Source organism: Strigops habroptila, chromosome 9 (genome assembly GCF_004027225.2).
Source record: "Strigops habroptila isolate Jane chromosome 9, bStrHab1.2.pri, whole genome shotgun sequence".
NCBI lineage: Eukaryota > Metazoa > Chordata > Aves > Psittaciformes > Psittacidae > Strigops > Strigops habroptila.
In genome coordinates this window covers 33264131-33285721 of record NC_044285.2, presented here as the reverse complement: position 1 = coordinate 33285721, position 21591 = coordinate 33264131, and the positions used below count along the sequence as shown (strand labels likewise).

The following is a 21591-nucleotide window of genomic DNA, read 5'->3' as shown; positions in this document are numbered from 1 at the left end:
GCCAATTCTTTATCCACTGAGTGGTCCATCCATCAAATTGATGTCTCTCCAATTCAGAGACAAGGACGTTGCGCGGGACAGTGTCGAACACTTTGCACAAGGTAGATGACGTCAACTGCTCTGCCCCTATCCATCAGTTCTGTAGCCCCATGATAGAAGGCCACCAAATTGGTCAGACAGGATTTCCCCCTAGTGAAGCCATGTTGGCCATCATCAACCACCTCGTTGTTTTTCATGTGCCTTAGCATGCTTTCCAGGAGAATCTGCTCCAAGATTTTGCCAGGCACAGAGGTGAGGCTGACTGGTCTGTAGTTTCCTGGGTCTTCCATTTTCCCTTTCTTGAAAATGGGGGTTATATTTCCCTTTTTCCAGTCGTTGGGAACTTCACCTGACTGCCATGATTTTTCAAATATGATGGACAGTGGCTTAGCAACTTCATTTGCCAACTCCTTCAGGACCCACGGATGGATTTCATCAGGTCCCATGGACTTATGCACATTCAGGTTCTTAAGATGATCTCGACCTGATCCTCTCCTACAGTGGGTGCTTGGTGAAATAAATATAGAAGAAGAAAGTGGTGTTGCTCCCAAACAGCAAAATGCTGGGTAGTTATTTTCATGTAGCAATTGCCATAAATTGGTACAAGTGAGAGCAAAATTCATTGCTGTTGTTTTTTGGTGCCTGTCTCTTGAGCTAATTTTGATATTTTGCTAACCAAGTGTTTTAGAGACTTCTGGGAAGAACACATCCTTATTTCAAAGCTATTCTGGATTCCTTGCCCTTTATTTTATTTTCTAGTGTATTTTACCCTATTTATTTAAGTATCATTGGTATTTCCCAGTATTTTTACTCACACAGCTATAAAACAGGAAGTGTTTTCTAAAAGCAGAGCCCTTTTTCCCTGTAAATGTGCATCACCTTCCATATCTACAGCTGAAGTCATTCCCTGAGTGAGGCAAGAGAATGATTTAGGTGGAATCCCTAAATCCCCCCCAGTAGAAACTGGGGGGAGTCTAGCTTTGAGCAGAGATGAGAGTAGATGACCTTAGGTAGGTTATTTCTAAAATTGGTTGTTTGAGAGCAACATGTATTTCATTTCATTGGCAAGGGATTAGCAATTATTGGAGCTGTTTTTTCCCCTTGCCTCCCTTATGGAGATAATGCTAGTGTCTAGGCTGAGCAGTTACTGATCCTTTTGTTAGTTACTCCTTTATTTTACAACTGATACCCTTGTCATTATACAGGTGAATTTTAAATCTCTGCAACCCTGGAAATGAATCATTCTTCAGTAGGCTTGTGTGAATGGACTCAGCAGAGTGCCAGCAAACCCCTCAAGCTGTGGTCATACTTGCGTGGGGGAACATGGTTCTTGATTTCGTAATGGAAAGGAGCAATAAAAGGGAGTGCTTGCTGAGAAACACCCAACAACATGTAGTTATGGAAACCCTGCCTGGTAACATAGCATTCAAAAAACTCACTGCTCATAGAGCCCTTCCAGGACTAGGATAAGATGGTGAGACTCTGCTGATTCCTCACAATGTGCCAGGGGGCACAGCCATGGAATTAGTTTGTAATGTACTGAGAATTTACTGGCTTAGGTGCAGTCTTGTAGTCTGTATCACATTTGTGGACAAAGCAGTGTTGACTAGTGGGACTGTTGATAAGAGAGTATTTTTGATTGATGTAACGTACTGGTCTTTCGGGGCTTTTTGTGTTTTTCATTACTATTCACTTTAGGCTTTTTGAAGAGAAGCAAAAGCATTCTGAAACTGGAATAACCACAGTAAGGTAGTCATACAGGCTTTATGCTGAGTGCATATCATGGAAAACCGTGTTCTGAGGGTGATTGTCCGGGCTTCTCAGTTTTGTCTTACTTTGCTTTCTTGTATTCTCTCACAGTGGTTAGTTTTCAGAATTTGAGAGGGCATTAATGGAAAGAGAGTGGAACAAAAAGTACCAGAAGCCAACCTAAAAATTCTGAAATAACTTTTGAGAGATGCATTTGAAATGATCTAAATCTAATGTCATTCATTGTCAAGGATGGCAGGCATTTTCTAACTCTAGTGTGGTATGAGCAGCAAAACTTCTGTGTGTACAGAAAGTGTGATATGGTGGTCTCATGTAAAAATGGTGGGATTTTCATAAAAAGCAGACATAATGGAATTAGTCTCCTTTAAGTGCTGTTTCCTGTCACTGGAGAACAGAACAACAGTAAATGACTAACTAAGAGGTAGTTCAGTTACTGCTTGTGTTTGTTGAAGGCTGGGAACTACTGTTACATTTCAGATTGGCCTTGGTTTACCATACTACATGGCTATGTCTGTGCTTCCAAGGGGGTCATCTCAAAAAACTTCATCCTCATTTTGTGTTTATAATGGCTTTTACTGGATCAAAATACCATCACCTCACAAAGAGGTTCCTCTGGGAGCACTTTTTGCTTTACTCATTCATGCTTATTTTCTCAGAGTTCATTAGTCCTTATTTGGGTATCATTCCTATTCACTAAGAAAGGAATCAGAAGTGAGTGTACATTTCAAAAGCTTAGTTTCACTATGCTGTATACGTTTTCTTGAACACAACAGGTCTTCTCGTTGGAACATTAGATGCAGTGTTGGATTCTACATCGAAAGTTGCCCCGTTTCGCATCCTACATCAGACACCAGACTCTCAAGTCTACTGGTCCATTGCATGTGGTATGTACTATAATTTAGAAGCTGAGTTTATAAAATAAAAAATGAATGTACAAAGTAGGGGATCTGGTTTTGGGTTAATCCTCTCACATCGTTATTCATTCTTGTGACCTCTAAATGGTTTAAAATGATTTGCAAACCTGAGATTGACAGTAGTGTGTGGTTCCAGGTTTTCAGAATATATCTGTATCTATTACAACTTCGTATTGCCTACTTGCTGCAGTAGTCCATCAGGTACTAAAGCCTTGGTACTCTCTTAGAATAACAGTAATATAATGTTTTCTTCTATAAGCTTCATGTCTAACTTGGCACAGTTCAGAATGATAGGGATAAGTTGACTCTTGGGAGTACTAAGTGTGCTGTAGGTAGGAATAACAGCAGCTGCTTATCCTAATGGTTTTTTTTTCTACTCAATCTTTGCTTTTTAAAAAGAGACAGGTTCCCAGTCGTGGTCAGAGCTGAGTTATTCCTCATATCTGTTGCTCTTGTAGTGTAAGAAGGTTCTTTCTTTTTCTCATCTTGTGTAATTAGTCAGTACGAAATAGAAAAGAAAATTGACCTTGAGAGTGGAGTATGTGATTTTTTCCAAAAGCATGCCTTTGCTGCCATGCATCAGTTTATTTTGTTGTCTTTCGGTTTTGTTTTTAGTTTTATTTTAAGTTTTACAGCTTTTCCTGAAAATAAAATCTGAATTCCTTTATAGAGGCTGCTTAACTACTGGATGTCCAAAGAGACCTTCATTCCAGAAGTTGAAAGGATGTTTTTATTCTTTACATGCATCATTGATTTTACTTCTGAGGCATGGTCTTGTCTTTATATTGAAATAATATTGTCATGTGGTCTGACGCTAAAGAGTCACTGTTGTGGAATTAATGTAGTTCTAAGGCTTTTTGAAAACACTGTAAACATAGAATCGTAGAATGGTTTGGGTTGGAAGGGACCCTAAAGATCATTTAGTTCCAACCCCCCTGCCATGAGCATCTATAATTACAGTGGAAAAGAACCATATATTTTAGTTAGTTTTTCCATGCTTTAATTTTTTTGAATCAGTAGTGTTTTTTAAATAAACAAGACTCCATCTAGACTTCTACAGGCTTCAAGCCTTCCTTTTAGTTGCCTCTGGCAAAATATGAGCTTTGCAGGAAATCCACCATTCTGCAAACACTTACATGCATGAGTAATTTCACTAGTAAGTGCTATGCTGTTGTTACATTGGATTTTGCTGTTATCACTTTATTATGAATCTTCATTGCTTCACCCTAAATGAAAAATTGTGCCTCTTGCTGTCTTTTTGATACAGTTAGCTAATTTCAAAATGCAGATTTGTTCTTTTAGGTGGTTAGTTAATAATTTACACATTTCATGCAGTAATGCTAATCTGTTCCTGTTCACATTCTGCAAGGACTTCTCTGAAGGGCAGTAGTCACTGAGAGAACAGTTCAGTAGTGATTTCATGTAATTCAGTACATGTCACTTTAAAAGGGCAGCCTTATAAAGTTGATAGAATTTGAACAGTTTGTGAATTGGCAGTAAATAAAATTTTAGAACTACTTCTGAGAAAGTCAGGACTGGTGATGACAGGCTGTCAAAAAGGTACTTTGATAAGTATGTTGGAAATACCGTCTGGGGAATTCTAATGCCGTCAGGTCAGGCCTTGGGAAAATACGAAATGTTATCTTCACCTTAGGGCTGAATTGATATCAATTCTGTGTTTCATAAGGATACTTTACAGCAAAAGGCTACATATTGTAGTTGTACTCTGTGTTCAAAACCAGATTGTTCCTCCTATGAAGAAATTGAAAAGACTACATTTTGTTCCTACTATTAGATATTAAATATCTGAAGCAGCGCTCCTAAATCGTTTGAATATTTATTAAAATGTTTAATCTTCACTGTGTCACTTCTGTGCCTCTGATTTGTACTGTGACTCAATAATTGGTCTACATGTCTAGTCTGAGAAAAATAACTAGTTGCAATTTAATTGCTATGTTAATTACTCTTCACATAATTTTTTAAACTGGTTGCAAATCCACCCTGTGTAGTACAGTATAACTGTTTAACCATATTTAGAACAATTTCTATTCACTCCCAAGGCAACTTTAACTAATTCTGTGGAGTCCATTGAAAGTTGTTTAATTATTCTATCAAAGTAAATTGAGAAAAAAGAAATCATTAAAGGTGTATTCTTGCTTAGGGGTATTGATAGTGTGTGATTACACTGACTGATTTTATTTGTGAGCATTCCTGTGGAGGATGAAGCTGCCAATTAATTTATATTCTAGAATCCCTTCATTCAAACCTATGCAAATTCTTTCCCTCTCTTTCCCTTTTGCTGTCTCCAATCTGATGGGGGGCCACCTGTCTTTAGGGATTGGCTCAGTCCCGAATTGAATTTGCTGGACTTCTACTGTTGTTTCACTAGTAGCATCTCTGCTTTTTACTCACTTGCATAATTTGTAATTGAGTATGTGAAAAGAGTAAGATGAATTATCATAAGAATTTTGAAGTTGGCCTAACACAGTTCTCTAATTATAGAAGTAGCTAGTGGGTAAGAGTGTTCATTTGTGTTTAAAGTAAATGAGTGCTCTAAATGTATTTCTATAAAGTTCAGGTGAGAGAGGTTTTTCTTTGCTGTATAGTTGCGGTGAAACCTAAATTAAAATCAGTGTAAAGTAAATAAAGTGACACAGTTTTCTTCTCTCTGAGGTGTTTGAAATGCAGTATTTATATTTTTGGAATGCTGAATTTTGTCTTGGTTCGATGTTTTCTACATTCCTTATGGTTATTGTTAACAGGTGTTTTAAGTTACTTCTCCTCTTGCACAATGGGTTGCTTGGAATTACAGCATAAGCATAACTTTATAGGAGGTAGGATGACATTGCTTCCTGAACAGTGATTGCCTAAGCTTTAGCATGGTTGGAAATATAGTTAAAACATGACTTGATAGAGAATGAGATAAAACCATGACTTACACTGAGCACAAGTAAGCACCAATTGCTTGTTTATTATAAGGAGCATAAATGGTTGTTTTAAGTATCCAAAGAGAAATCTTTGCTACCTTCCTGGAGGTGGTGATGTGTGCTTTACATCCTTACACATGTTGGAAGGGATTTTGCACAGCAGGTCTAAGTCCTGGAGTTCTGCTCTGGAAGTTGTTTGTGGGCCAGTGGTCAAAGCTGAGGTTATTAAAGTCCCAGATTTAATTTTTTTGTTAGTCTCATGAATTTGATTTCACATTTCCCACCTTCTAGACTATTAGACTGGGACTGTCTAGTGATGCTTTGCCATTCATGTTGAGGAGGTACTGCCAAGCTGTTAGTCTAGGTCAGGCTTCACTGCTGAGCCCCACAATGTTGATAAAGCTGAGATGCTTCTGGAGGTATAGGCTAGAAATACAACTGCATAAAGGGCTTGAGGATAAAAACAGAGCAGTGCACATTTTTAGTGTACACCAAATACGTTTTTAGTGTACACAAGAGTTGGACAATGTATAGCTAAATTACTCTGTGAATCAGGAATTTGATAAGTGTTCCCTTGATTATTATTTTTAGTGAAATAATTAAAATCTGTTCTAATTTTAAGTAATACTAACATTCTCTTTCAATCAGGATCTAGCAGAGAAGAAATAACAGAACACTGGGACTGGTTAGAACAGAATGTTATGAAGACTTTATCAGTATTTGATTCAAATGAAGATATTACGAGCTTTGTCCAGGGAAAGATAAGAGTAAGTAACAGGCACATGACATAATTGGGAAAGGCCAACTATTTTTTTTTCCTCTAAACATGTATATGTCCTCTTTACAATATCAAAGGACAGCATCATAATGATAAATACTTGTGATTGAGTAGTATGTAGCTGTTAACTTCAACATACTTCATTGTTCCTGTTCATCTGCCCCACAGTTAAGGTTGGTTGACATAAACTCTTCCTGATAAATGACACACAAGATGCCTTTAGATAGTGGTCTAAAACTGTTGATAAATTATTTCACAATAATTTTAATAGTGCCTGGAAAGCATATGGTATGTTTTTGTGAAGGCGCAACATTTCACTTTATATATGCTAAATATTTAGCCCAAGAATTCTTATGATTAAGCGAGGAAAATACATCTGTTTTGGAACAAGAGACCCGGGAATGTGTGTCTTGCCTAAGTTGTGTGGGAAATTTGGTGGATGAGTCTTAAATAGTACATTTGATTTGTGGCCTGCGTTTTGATCCTCAGACTATTCTTCCTGTTCTGAAACTTACTATCCTGTTAGGAGAATGCTATACTGTGTGTATGAAGGTGCATATACGGTACCCACCCGTGTGGATGCGCATATAAAGTAATTGGTTCTTCTGTTTTAGGGTTTGATTGCTGAAGAGGGAAAAGGTTCTTTTGTAAAAGAAGATGATCCTGAGAAGTTTCGTGAAGGTCTTATGAAGTTTGAAAGGTGTTTTGGATTACCGGAGCAGGAGAAGTTGGTGACCTATTACTCATGCAGTTACTGGAAGGGTAGAGTGCCCTGTCAAGGATGGCTTTATCTTAGTACCAACTTTCTTAGCTTTTACTCTTTTTTGCTGGGAGCAGAAGGTAAGCAGGCCTTGATACTAAGCCTAGTCCCTTCACATGTTACTGTTTATCTTTCAGAATTGGAAGAATTCTTCCTATGTCCAAAGGGAGCAGATGTCAACACAGAGTAGAAAAAACTGCAAACATAAAATACTTATGGAAAGGAATACATTGTGTAGCTTACTACACAATGTCCATTAGTTTTCTGCCCCTATATAAGCTTCAGAGAGAAGGCAGAGAGAAGTTGACTGTAACAAAAAGTTGTCTCTCATCTTTAGTTCACATTGCGTATTAGTTCAGTCTCTTGAGGATTACTTTTATTTCTTCACACACAGACTTAATCTGCATGGGTGCACTATGCACTGGTGATAGTTGCACATATCTTTTTTTGTTTGAAATGCCTCTGATAGTGTGAGCTATAACTGTATTTATGTAAAAACTAGAAAGCATAAAGAAAGTAGGATCCTTTCTAAGCTAATTTTCATTTGTATTGGGAAATGTCCAAGCTAATGGGCGTGGTTCCTCTAAATGCCAGTACATGATCAACTTACTTTAAGAAGCCCTACTGGTAAACTGTTGAAGTGGGGTGGCTTGTATAATGGTGTTTGCTTGCAATTTGCAGTTTCACATGAGAGCAAAGAAAAGTGATGTAAGCTTTGTATTTTCATACATGGTATGTCTTTAATGTTTTCCTTTTTATAAAATTATTTCTGATGGGATTATTTTATTGTAAAGAGTGTTCTTTTGCTTGTTGGTTTGTAGCCCTTTCCAAGTGTGTTATCATTTAATTATATTGCTTAATTAGATTTTATTAGTGCTGTTGACTATAACTGTTCTTAATACGAGGGTAGCAGCTAATGAGAAGTTACTTACATCTGCTTGTGTTTGTATTTTCAGTGAAACTTATTATCTCCTGGGATGAAATATCAAAACTTGAGAAGACTTCCAATGTCATTCTGACAGAGAGCATTCATGTATGCTCCCGTGGGGAAGATCATTATTTTTCCATGTTTTTGCACATTAGTGAAACTTTCCTTCTCATGGAGCAGCTGGCAAACTATGCTGTAAGGAGGCTGTTTGACAAGGAGACATTTGAAAATGACCTAGTCCTTCATGACCCCCTGCAGATCACCAAGAGGTAATACATTACTTAAGAGTATATCTGCTCTAGGCCCAGTACTTTTCTAGGCAAAGGGGAAGACAATCCTTGTTTCAAGGAGATAATGTAAATGTCGGCAAAACTGGTGTTCTCTTAAACAAATGTCTCGTTAAAATTTGGAATCAAAGCGATGTGAAGCATTGTAATTTATTATTACTCTGAAGTAACAATTTGAAGGCAGGCAGTGATCAGACCTTGAGAGCTGGTCTTCAACTATAGGGTTTATAGTAGTTTGAGTTTTCTAAAGGTCTTCTAGCAGCATTTAGGATTAGAAAAGAAAGAATGGAGCTGCAGTATCTCCAAAGAGACCTGATGAGGAATAAACATGTGTAAGTAAACGCTGCGTGGCTTTTCTGCAACTGGATATGGGTGATAATATCAACGACTTGCAGATGGGTGAATGGCTTTCCTTATTTATGACATTATTTTAGGCAATGGGAAAGATGTGTAAGTAGGTAACTTGGTGGTTAGGGTCATTCCTTCTGAAGGAAGGTGTGTGATTATTCCTTGTAGTAATTTCATGGTTTTTCTTCGGCTCTGTTTTCTGTTGAAGCAAATGTTGCTATTTCCTTGGAGAGCTGTCCAAATTCTCCCTCAAATGTTCAGGTTTTGATCTGTGGACCACAGCTATTTACTGTGAAAAGTACCCAGGAAAAGCAAGTCTGTTGTTAGGTAATTTAAATTCATATAAAGGGATTAAATATTTGTTGGAAAATGTTACCTACCTGCAAATCAGAACTATGATTTAAGAAAAAAAAATCTATGTAGTTTTCTAGTACATTGAAAATAAAACCTGGTTTAGGTTTTATTTCCTGGGCAATTGATACTTCAGTTTGGTACCAATTGGTAGCAATGCTGGAGAGGGATGTTGCTCTACAACCAAAACATTGTTTCTGGCTGCAGATATCTGTGAAGAGTTAGCTCATGGCAGATGTTTACAACACGTGCTACATTTCCAGCTAATTAACTTACTGTCATGGCCAAAATTGTGTTAGGTTTAAATGGACTAATGGGAAGCACAGCAGATTAGGCTGTACGTTTGTTTTTCTGTACTACCTGTAGGCCCTGATTCAGCAAAGTGCTTTATTGTGTAAGAACATGCAGATCTATTTCTGTTTTTACATATATATATGGGTGTGTATAGGTAGGTGTGGTCCTGCCCTTTGTTGCCTTTTCAAGCAAAACTCTGGACCTTCCAGATGGACCCCATGGATTATGGGAGAGCATGATGTTTTACTATCTTTTCGCAAGGTATTTTTAACTTTTGTGTTTGTAAAGACATTTTTAAACTTACTTATTTTTTCTTTTCTCTCTCCTACGCTGTTTTTTTTTTTTGCTTTTAATCTAGAGGCCTGGAGAGCCGTGCCCACAGTGAGCAGTTCAGTGCATTCTTCAGGCTACCCAAAGAAGAGACCTTGAAGGAGGTTCATGAGTGCTTCTTATGGGTTCCTTTCAGTCACTATAGCACCCATGGGAAAATGTGCATTTCAGAAAACTACATCTGCTTTGCTAGCCAGGATGGCAGCCTGTGCAGTGTAATCATTCCACTAAGGGAGGTAATGCAGAGTCCAAGCCAGTTATAACAGGAGTTTTGCACTTGTGTAGTTTAATGCCAGTTTAACAGATTTTTATTAGAATATGCTTAGTTTACATGATATTATACACTTCCCCCTACCTTGAATACTGCATGTAGGAATCCTGTTTGTAGGTTTATAGAACTGCTTTGTCCCCTGTATTCTCTTTCCATTTTCTATTTACTCTGATTTCTGTAGCTGGATACAGAATCCAAATATTTTAATACTTCTTTTTTTTTATGAAAAAACTTATGCTTAATTCTTCAAATTGAGTTAACGAGAGATTCTCAAGATAAAAAGTAAAAATTGGAAAGGGTAAAGGATCGTGAAGATTAGTAATCCTTCTGCCGTGTCTCTTAGCTCAGTAGCACAATTCTTTATGCAGCAGTTTAGTGCTGTCTGCTCAAAAATCTATAGGAAATTCAGTGGACAGTCATCAGTGAACAAGTATCAATGCCATTACAGCTGATAGCCTCAACAGACTGAATAAGGACCATATTGTAAAGGGCACATATTGTAAAGCATTCCTGTTTCTGTAGAGTATTGTAGCTATAGTGTGGCATAACTTTTGGAAAAAAACCCATGCTTTTCCATCCCTTTCTTGAATTCATGTGATCTGGGACATTGCCACTTTCCAGTTTTCCAGTCTTAAAAGCTTTTCATCAGTCCCCAGACGTATTTTACAATACCCTAAAAATTAACCAGGTTCTGTAATTGCTCTACATACTCTGTGTACATACTGCCTGACACAGGGGGGTGAGCTGAGTTAATTTCAGCAATACATATGTTGTTCCCCCCCAGATAAAGCAATTTATTTTATCATCTATAAATAGGCCTGCAAACAACAGAGACTTCCATAACCTGTGAAAAACAGCAAGAGCCTGTATTAAGGAGCTGACTCTAAATTTATTCTTGTAGGTTGTCAGGCCTTCACTGTTTGTTCTACAGTACTGCAGAGTTCGTTTATTTCAGTGGTATTTTTAGGTTATTATAGGTTTTTTACCTATAATATTGCAAAAGCATCAGCAGTGGCAGTCAGGCTAGCTGTTCATGATAGTCTCACTTGTACTTGCATTATTAAAGTGTATTAGCTGTTCTAATCTCTAACTGTTCCATCATGGCAATTAAAATCAGCTGCAGCTGTCATGTATTATGACAGCTGTCTTTGAAAGGGTATTCTCAATAGAAAGTCATTCTTGTGAAACTTGTTTCATTTAATTACTTGCAAAAGCTGTGTTTTGTCAGATTTTGGACGGTAAGAACAAAAAGTAACAGCTTCTGCAGGTAGAAGGAGGCAAGATGTTCCAATAAGATTAGCTGGGAAAACTTTTTCGAAGATTTTTGGTACTCTCAAAAATATGTATCATAATACTTAGTACCTTGTACTAAAACAGCTCCAGACCACTGAACTTTAGTGTTACTAATTCTACTTGTGTGGTGCTTCATACTACTGTTTCATGTACACATGTATTTTTAACAGGTTTTCTCTTTTAGAGGTAAGCTGGTAAAATTTCTTGCCTGATTTATGTATCCTTGCTTCTGTAGGTCACAGGGGTGGATAAGGCAGATCCAGCCAACAGAGGAGTCAGCATTAGTACCAAAGGAAAAACAGCTTTTCGTTTCACAGAGGTTAGAAATTTTGAGCAGCTTGTGGGGAAGCTCAGAATGAAATGCAATGCAACTTCAAGTCCACAACATATCATAAATACAGAGGTAACTGCTCTGCTAATTCTGGTTTCTTGGTACCTGTTCCTAGGAATAAGGTTGTGTAGTCTTACTAAGAGTTTATGTATTGTCAGCGTTTTGCTGTGTAATGCAGTACATTTATATTTAAGCCTGAATCTAGACACCAGATGGGTAACAATGTCTACTGAACCTCTAGATTCCGAGTAGTCTAAGTCTTTTATTTTTTATTTTTTATCTTTTAAAAAATCATGTTCCCATCTCTTGCCTTTAGACCTTTCACACTAAAACAGAAGTCCACCAGTCTGATGTAAAATTTTGTGTAGCTGTGTTGGTTTTACCAGCTAACTATTTGAGTTAAAAAGTTGATGGAATGATTGTAAGGTTGTTTCTAGATGTGAAGAAATCTGTATATATAATTTCATGCATGAGGAATAAGAAAGCAATGACAAAATATCCCTAATGAGCATTACTTATTAGAGTTGCTGTATCTCTTCCCTGAAGATTTGCCCTGGAAAAAAAATGTTAAAAAATCACCTGGAGTAGCCTCTAAAGTGACAGTTGTAAGAGGTAAAGCATACAAAGTGCACCTCTCAAGTGCAGCCTCCTGAAAGCCCATCCCTGCAGAGCTAGGATTGCCATTTTTCATTTATTTTTGGAAATCTGCATCTAATACCTCTAATCTAATCTAATAAACAATGCTGGTGTAGAAACAAAACAGTTTGTGGTGTCAGTGCTGCTTCTTGAAGATTGTTTGGCATTTATAACTACCACTATTTTTTTTTTTTTGTCAAGGTTGCACCTAGTTCTGCCTCTGAAAGCCCCAGGGATTTTGATGTGGGACCATCAACAATGGGTCAGAAAGATAACAGCAAAACTGTCAGTACAGAAGCCCTAATGACTGTCTACCATCCTCAGGATGCTGAGAATCTAGACTCTAAAATGGTAAAGAGATAAAATGGCCAACAGTTTTTGGAATCCCATTGGAAGGGACTGAAGTATATTCAAAATGTATTCCAGCAAGGCTGCTGATTTCCTCTGGAGCTTTGCCAATCTTCTGTTATCTGCATTGGAGATGTATTTGGAGTCCACAGGGTGCTTCTTCATGGCTCCGTTCAATTTTCTACTCCTCTTGTTTAATAATGATATGCCTTATCTTCATGGAGCTAATTCTTCCTGCTCTTCCACCCCTCAGGGGAGAGCTGGCTGTTTGTTTTATGATAGTGAACATGTTTCATATCTATCTAAACTGTCAAGATACAAAGTCACTACAAACTCTTTGGGAATAAGGAGAATTGACTTAATTTCTTCCCTGCTTCATTCTTTTGCACTTCCATCTAACAAAGTTATGCTCTGGAGAATGTTTCTTTAATTGTTTTTTGCAGTAGGACATCTTATTTTTGCTTCTCCATAGTGTGTGCAAGAAGACAGAAAGGTTTTATTTTAAAATTAAGCCTTTCAGCACAACTGGGTAAATGGAATTTTTGCTATTAGCAATATCAGAAAATAAACACCCTTTGGGCAGGAAAAAGGGAATCCAGATTTTTAAGTTCTGCTGTTATAGCATGTTGAACAAAAGTAGACAAAATCTACTTTTCCTTTCAGCACCTTTAGCTGCTATAACAATGTTAAATCTTACTGCTGCATGCACAGAAAATGCAGTGGCAATGTTCACCGTGTCTCAGCCCTGGAGCCTCGTGTGAGTTCATACACCTGGTCATCAGTTGCTTTGCTTCAGAGAAATTGAGTTGCATTTTAGGTGCATAATCAATAGTTTATTAGTAATCTTATACTTCACAATGGATCTATTTCACTGCTTCTACTGTCTTTGCCTCTTTCTACTCTGCAGGTAAAATGCCTGTAACTTCAGTTTTGTCTGAATTTTTGCCAGCTTTCATTTTGTGAAGCAGGTTTTACTTCCATGGCTGGTCCTGCTGAAGTTCAGATGCATAAACTGTCAGCTTCTATGTTGTCAAAAATTGCTAGTTTGTAAAATGATCCTATCTGGTTGATAAATATTTGATTAAAGCTAAGACCTATATGGGTATAAGTGTTTTCAGCTATTAGTTTCCCTCCTTAATCCAACCAGACTTCATTCTCCTGCAGATTTTCTTGATTTTTGATTTCCCTTCTGATGCTGTTTGGAGCTCATGTAAATAAACTGAGGAAAGATTGAGAAACTGTGGGAGAATAATGACACTGATGTCATAATGTCCTGGGTTCAGCTATAACAGTTATTTTTTCTCATTCTTAGTAGCTGGTGCAGTGCTGTGTTTCCAACTTTTGTCTGAGAACAACGCTGATAACACACTGATGTTTTTAATTGTTGCTAAGTAACACTTACTCCGATCAAGGACTTTTCAGTCTTGTGCTCTGCCAGTGAGGAGGGGACAGGAAGCCTGGAGGAAGCAGAGACAGGACGCCTGACCCAAACTAGCCAAAGGGGTATTCCATTGCACAGCATGTCATGCCCAGTATATAAACAGGGGGGAGTTACCTGGAAGGCCCAGATCGCTGCTCGGGTCGGGCTGGGTATCAGTTGGCGAGTGGTGAGCAATTGCATTGTGCATCACTTGTGTTTATTGTTTTCTTTTCCTTTTCCTCTTTTAGTTTCATATTCTCTCCCCTTGTTATTTCCCTTATCATTATTAGTATTAGTGGTAGCAGAGGTAGTTTTGCATTATACCTTAGTTACTGGACTGTTCTTATCTCAGCCCGTGGGATTTACATTCTTTCAATTCTCTTCCCCATCCCTTCGGGAACAGGGGGGAGGGAAGAAGGAGGGGGAGTGAGCGAGCAGCTGCATATTTCTGAGTTACCGGCTGGGCTTAAACCATGACACATGTCATCGCTCTGTGTGCTTTCTAGCATTTGTAGCCATTCTATTCCAAATCTGTCAACTAACATAATGCAATGAAGCATGATGAATCAAAAAAAGGATGCAACCTGTTTTGCCTGTAGAGTTTCTGTGGGATATTACTTCGCCTGTATCAGAGTTAGTACATTTTTCATTGATGTTAGCAAAGAACAGTTCATAGACATGTTGAAAATGAAATAAATTAATATATCAGAGTAATTAATCAGGTGTCTGACAGTGAGTTGGCTTTTCAGATAATCACTTGCTTGATTTTATTGCATCATCACGGCCAGATACTTTTTCTTATAGAATAGAATTGTAGAATCATAGAATGGTTAGGGTTGAAAAGGACCTTAAGATCATCTAGTTCCAACAGAGAAACCTGCCATCCACACATAAGCAATCTGAACCTTCTCTTCACCCACTTGTGCCTGGTTGTCTTTTATACTGCTTTCATGCAATTTCATTTTTTTTTCTTCTATTGATTTATCCTTTACCAAGACATGTTGTGCTGTTTATCACAAAGCAGCAACAAAAAATGGGATATTTTAAAACTGGCCCAAGTTACAATTAGCAGATTTGTTTATATGTATGTATCATACAAACTTATGTGTATATATGTATTTGCATAGAGACAGCTGGAAAAGAGTCTTGCAAGAGGAAATTTTAATGTACCTCTGATTTTTTGCTGTAATTATATCAGATGTTGAATTTTCTTATCCATTATGCTGGCAATGCATTTTTGGAATGCCTCAGGAGAACTATGAAGGCAGAATTTGTCTGCACAGTTGCATCTTGCACTGGTTAGCTGTCTTACTGCTGTATCACTGTTGTTTCACTCCCTTTAAACTCCTAGTACTTGATGGTCCTTTGATAATTATGTCATTTTTTGGTGATGTGGTACCCAAGCTACAAATGGTTCAATCTAGAGGTAACAAATAGGGCTGCCTACCTATTGATTTAAAACAGAAAAGAAAGTTTAGCAGAATAGTGAGCAATAAACATTACACATAGGTGGTGATGACTTCATTTAAAATGAAAATCTAGTTTACATACAGCTATTGCTGTTTATCTGTTGAAATCATTCTCCAGTAGGAGATAATGAAAAGTTGAACTTAGGAGTGACTGAAAAAGGTGAAAGGGAGTGATGGCTGTCTTAATACAGCAACAAGGGGGCTTCAAGTGAAATTAGAAGGCAGCAGGTTTGCCTGAGTTCAGAAAGCAATTTGCGGGGAAAAATCTGCTGCCTGTTGTTAAATTCAGGACCTGTGCCTGTGTCTGTGCCTCTGTTTGCCAGAAAACATAGGAGGATTTTGCAGATGTTTGCTTGACCTTACTGTCCTTTGGCACTTGCTATTGGTTTCTGTCAGATGGGATTCTGGATTAGATTTACCTTTCATCTGATCTGGTATAGACATTCTAATTAAATTAGAATTTATTTTAAATAAAATTATTAATATATTAAATATACTTTAAAGAATGCTAAGAACATTAAAGAATACTAGGTCATGTAGGAGATTGTATTGTTTGTCAAACTTACACTATGCACAGGTTAGAATGTGCTCTGATTTGTATCAGCATTCATTTCACATATCAATATGGATGCTAATGCTGTCATTTCTGGTTTATATGAATATAACTGAGAGCAAAATTTGGTTCTGTTCCCTGAAACCTGGGGAGAATCTTCTAGTACTTAATGCTTGTTGTCTTCTGCTTTCCATAGTTGAAAGAAAAAATGAAAGAACAGTCCTGGAACATCCTCTTTGTCGAACGGGGACATGGTGTCAGTATGTTTCGAACTAAGAAGACTCGAGACCTTGTTGTAAGGGGGATCCCGGAGGCACTAAGAGGAGAGCTCTGGCTACTCTTCTCAGGTATTGCATAGCAAGTATAATTGATTCATTTTTTGGACTCTACTGTGAGGATGTTCTACTTACTGACTGAATGCAGTCTGACAAAAAGCGCTCTTTTGTCTAACAAAAAAAAAATCTCTTTCCTCTGGCAATTTATTCAAATCTTTTTGAAGAAAGACTTAAAATGATGAAAAGGATAATTTTATGTATTATTTTGGTTTACACTGATTCAAATTAAACCTGCATTGGCTGCTTTTGTGACAAGCTCAACTGAAAAATAAGAATACGCACTGTTCCAGGGGATAGTTACTTTCAGCAAAGCACCTTTACTTGTTAACAAGATAAGCATGTTTGTGGGACTGTGTTTCAATTGTTTTGATTTAAGCTTTCTGAAAGAGGTACCATTTAATAAAAAAAACCCCCACGTTTTCCTGGCAGTTTGGCCTCAGGTCTTTGCTCTGTGGTGTTGCTTGGTTTAACGAGTGAGATGTAGAGGAATTGTGGGCTTTCTTACCCAAGCTCTGAGTGTGCTTTTGTGGCTTTCTTCTGTAGAACACACCTGTGTCAGAGCACTTAACTTGAGGAAATGGAGGCCCAGGAAATTAAGACACTGCTTTACAACACCTCTGTGCTCTTTCTATTCCTATTCACTGAAATATTTAGAGAACCAGTAGCCATTGACTTGATCAGGATCATACAGGAAGCCTGTGTCAGATTCAGAAAACAAGCTGCAGATTTTGAGGAGCCACTCAGGACCTTATCTGCTAGCTGTAACATTGTGTTCCCTTGGGCAGAGCTTGTTGCTGTTCCAGAGGATCTCTTCATCGTAACAAATGCATTTTGTACTCTTCATTCAGCGTACTGTATGGTAGTTCCTTTTGAGGATATGTGAACATAGGTTTATTTTTGCTAGTGTTCCTTGAGCATTTACATAGGCATCTATGCTTGTCTTACCAGACCAGTATCTCTTGTCTCAGAAGGCGTTGACATAAAAATTATGGAATCAGTTAGGTAAATATCTTCCCTAGTTTTTCTAATCTGTTCTGAGCTCTACAAATGGAAAGATATTGTCTTTGCAAGAAAACATGGGCAAAATTGTAGGTGAAAGGAAGCTCCCCCTCCCTCAATGAAACAAGTAAGTAAGTCAAAATAAACTTTATAATTGAAAGTGATTTAGATTTCCTTCAAGCCTTATTTTATTTTGCTTTTCTGTTTCATTTCAGAGTAATTCCATTTATTTCAGTAGAATTACTCTGATACATTACTGCAGTAACATCTGGAGATTCATGAGGTACTTCAGTAGTCACCAAAATTTTTATACAAATTGCAGACAATCATGTAAATACTTTCCTGTTGTCCTCTAATACTGTGCAATACAATGTATTGGCAGGTGCCGTAAATGATATGGCATCCAACCCTGGATATTACACTGAGTTGGTGGAAAAGTCCTTAGGAACATGCACTTTAGCTACTGATGAAATTGAACGAGATTTACGTCGCTCCTTACCTGAGCATCCTGCTTTTCAAAGTGACACAGGGATTTCTGCTCTCAGGAGAGTTCTTACAGCTTATGCATACAGGAATCCCCAGATTGGATATTGTCAGGTACAGCAGTTTTGAGTCTCTTAGTACTGGTTTCCTAAATATTAGCTCATGCTGGTGGTGTAGTAGCACCTCATAAAGTCAGGCACATAAATACGTAATGGTTTCTTGCTCAGTGGTTCACTTCCTTTGCTTATTTCATCCTACTACAGAAGTTTTTACATTGTACATGAATTTGTTGATAAATTCTGTCATGTCCACTTAATCTATGCCTTTGCAGTCTTACTAGGCATGTAGCAATTTAAAGTATTTTTATGTAGTTTAAATACTATGTTGTGCTTTTAATAACATAGAAGTAAAAGTCTTATACTGGATATGGCTGTAGGTTATCCTAGCACTCTAAAAACATGCTGTAAAGTGCTTTCAAAAATACAAATTTTAACAAATGACAACAGTTGTGTTTTCCCCATCTTTCCTTGTAAATGCTTCTTTTCCTTCTTAAACGTTACAGGCAATGAATATTTTGACATCAGTACTTCTGCTGTATGCTAAAGAGGAAGAAGCATTCTGGCTTTTGGTTGCTGTGTGTGAAAGGATGCTACCTGATTATTTCAATCGTCGAATCATTGGTAACATCCATCTCTTTTTATCTATCTAAAATTGAGCGTAAATGATAATTCATTAAGAACAAATGTAAGGAATGAGCTGAAGGCTAAACAGTGGAGAGAAACTGTTGAATTTGGTTCAGTATTGTGAAGTAGAAAATGCAAATTACAGAGATTGTCCCAAAAGTCCTCCTTAAGCAGGAGTAGATACAGTTTTCAGATTACTTCATTACTTTAAGCATAATTACTCAGGAAGTAGTCAGTCAGACTATTATACTGTTTTGTTGGAATTAAAACTGCAATTCATACTAGTTGTTTGAAACTTAGCTTAAAGGAAAAAGTTACTCCAGCTCCAGATTTAGTCTTTGATCTCACACTCAGTACTTGCAGGTGTATGTGCTATAAGAAAATTGGATGTGAAGTTTGTCTCTAATTGCAGAGAGGGTGTATTGGCTGTCAGGAGAATTATTGTAAACAGCCACGTACCCACAGAAGTGCTAACACACTTTACAGCATGCGACAAGGCTCTGGACCCACGCATAGAGTACATAGCTTCCACACAGGGATGAAGCCAGTGGTTCCATGCAGCGAGGCCCGTCTTTGCTTTTACAATGAAGTTGCCTTAGGACAGGGGCTTTATTTCTGGCTGGTGTTCTAAGAAAAGTATGCTTCTCTGTATTAAGATTTGGGTGGTGGTTTTGTTATCCTTTCCCTGCAGGTGCCTTGGTAGATCAGGCAGTGTTTGAGGAGCTCATCAGGGTTCATCTGCCGCAGTTGACAGACCACATGACGGACATGACTTTTTTCTCCTCGGTCTCTCTCTCCTGGTTCCTTACCCTTTTTATCAGTGTGCTGCCTATTGAAAGTGCAGTCAATGTGGTGGACTGTTTCTTCTATGATGGAATAAAAGCAATTTTGCAGCTAGGTCTTGCAGTGCTGGAATACAACATGGAGAAGTTGCTGATGTGTAAGGACGACGCAGAAGCAGTCACTGTTCTCAACAGGTATCAGTGTACCTGTTATTCCTATGTGCTGTGTAGCAGCTGCTGTAATTGCAAATAGATGAGTCGTGACATCTGGCCAAGATTTCCAAAGGCTTCAATAGAATTAAGTGTTTATCTTGGGCTAAAATTCTGGAAGGGTTGACTGGAAAGTGTTCCTGGATCCTCTGAAAATCCCATCCTCCATTAAAGTTCTTATAAAACTATTGCCATTTTGTGTATTTTAAAGGAAAAGCAATGTGATTTTTGCCTGGAATTTATATCATTTATATAAGGTGGCTTTCCTTATTCATGAGATAATAAGCACACTAAGACTGTTCCAGACAGTTCAGGCATCAACTTGCCTACAACATATTCTACAGCTCGGTTCTTGTAGTTTAGGCTACTGTCTTCTCTGTTGCTAATGGCTTAAAATAGAAATAAGACAAAAAAACCCTGATGAGGACAATCATGACCAGATGTTTGTTCTATATTAGAATTTGAAGAATAAATTCAAATATGCCACATAAAGTGCATTTTAAACTGCTGTATTGCAAGAAAACTTGCATGGTTGTTGCTTCACTACCCACCTAAATTCTGTGTGATTGTGTATTATGGAGTATTAAAACAGCAAAATGACTGCACTATAGAAGTCACCAAGTTGTGCCTGTTAAGAACTGATAATAAGAATTTCCTTTTAGTGAGACTTTTAAATGCTGCATGTTTGAATGGGGTAGGAGCTACAGAGTTTATGAGGAAAATGAAATTTTTTAGTAAGAGACCATGCAGCCTGGTATTTATTGTAAAACCTAGCTGTATTCATTTAAATAATTAGCATTTAAAAAAGCTAACAGTAAGAGCATATTCACACAGTTCAAATATATTAACATCTAAAATCTAGAAGTGTGGTGTAATTTTAATTTTCACTTGAACTAAACAAGCTGCCATTTCCACTCGACACCCAAGATTTTGATGATTATTATGAACTCCTTTTGAACTCTTGCTTTCAACATTGTCTCTGGCTGTAACACTTTGTTGCACAGTTAACCCAGCCTGCAGCATGCTGGTGTATTTAAAAAATGATTACAGTAGTTTGCCTCTCCTCAAGAAAAAGAAAGCTATCAGTCTGCAGATATTTGTTCCTGGATGTTGGCAAAGGAATTAGCCAGCCTCCCTAATGGATCTGTTTAGGCTGGTTATGTAGGAATGATGGATAGATCAGACATGTCTTGGGTTATACATCTGAAGGAATTAAGATTGCCTTGGTCACACTTCAGGACAAGGCCCTTTTCCTTTCTTCCAGTTATGCAGTACAAGCTTGCTAGGTGGCTTAGAGGAATGCTCAGTGGAAGGGACCTTGGCAAGACTTTGGTGTGACTTCTTACTCACAAGAGGATTACTGCTAGCACTAGATCACATCAGCCATGTTATTGTCTAGCTGGGTCTTAAAAACTCCCAAGGCTAGAAGCTCTACAACCTTCTCTGGCTAGGCAGTTCCCATGTTTGTATATCTTTGTTACCATTACAACATATTTGTGCTACTCATGCTATTCTTTGCTATTTCTCATTCTCTGCACACTTCTTCAGAAGATGCTGATGTTACTGTTTTGTTGTGAAAAATATGTTCCTGCTGATTTCTTGTGTGTTTGCTTTGTGCAGATTCTTTGACAGTGTCACTAACAAAGACAGTCCTTTGCCTCCAGCTGTGCAGCAGGGCTCCAACCTCAGCGATACAAAAAGTGACCATCCAAAAGTGGACATTACTGATTTGATCCAAGAGTCAAACGAAGTATGTGTTCTTGTGGGTATGTTTTTGCATCCCATGCAGTGTTTGCGTTGCATGGGCTACCTTAAAGATAGTGGAGCTGCCTTGTACAAATAGAGTAGAAAATCTGTCTAGATTGGAAGAAATTGGGCTCTATATTTTGCTGAGCCTCCCTGAAAACCTTGTAGGTTGTGAGATAGGTTTGGTTTTGTGTTGTTTTGATTTTTTTTGACTGCCTGGAATGTGCTTGCCTAGGTTCATCGCAGGTCATGTAGTGCCATCCCTCATTCACTTTCAGTCTGTCAACTAAATGACAGGGTATAGCA

The 21591-nt window shown here is 37.9% G+C and overlaps 1 protein-coding gene across 5 annotated transcripts in view; it reads left to right on the top strand.

The window, feature by feature from the left end:
• The window catches only part of TBC1D8B (TBC1 domain family member 8B), a 39180-nt gene that overhangs the window by 6745 nt on the left and 10844 nt on the right, over positions 1 to 21591 (top strand). For 2 of the 5 annotated variants that reach the window (XM_030496624.1, XM_030496626.1), the window contains exons 2-13: positions 2583 to 2693; positions 6299 to 6417; positions 7043 to 7268; positions 8145 to 8385; positions 9755 to 9962; positions 11526 to 11693; positions 12459 to 12608; positions 16244 to 16394; positions 17764 to 17978; positions 18427 to 18544; positions 19239 to 19524; positions 21160 to 21289. In XM_030496624.1, the coding sequence (XP_030352484.1) occupies positions 2583 to 2693; positions 6299 to 6417; positions 7043 to 7268; positions 8145 to 8385; positions 9755 to 9962; positions 11526 to 11693; positions 12459 to 12608; positions 16244 to 16394; positions 17764 to 17978; positions 18427 to 18544; positions 19239 to 19524; positions 21160 to 21289 (2123 nt within the window). Of the gene's footprint in view, positions 1 to 1726; positions 2048 to 2582; positions 2694 to 6298; positions 6418 to 7042; positions 7269 to 8144; positions 8386 to 9754; positions 9963 to 11525; positions 11694 to 12458; positions 12609 to 16243; positions 16395 to 17763; positions 17979 to 18426; positions 18545 to 19238; positions 19525 to 21159; positions 21306 to 21591 lie in introns of those variants that run through there. The other 3 variants (XM_030496625.1, XM_030496627.1, XM_030496628.1) reach the window with 3 other exon arrangements.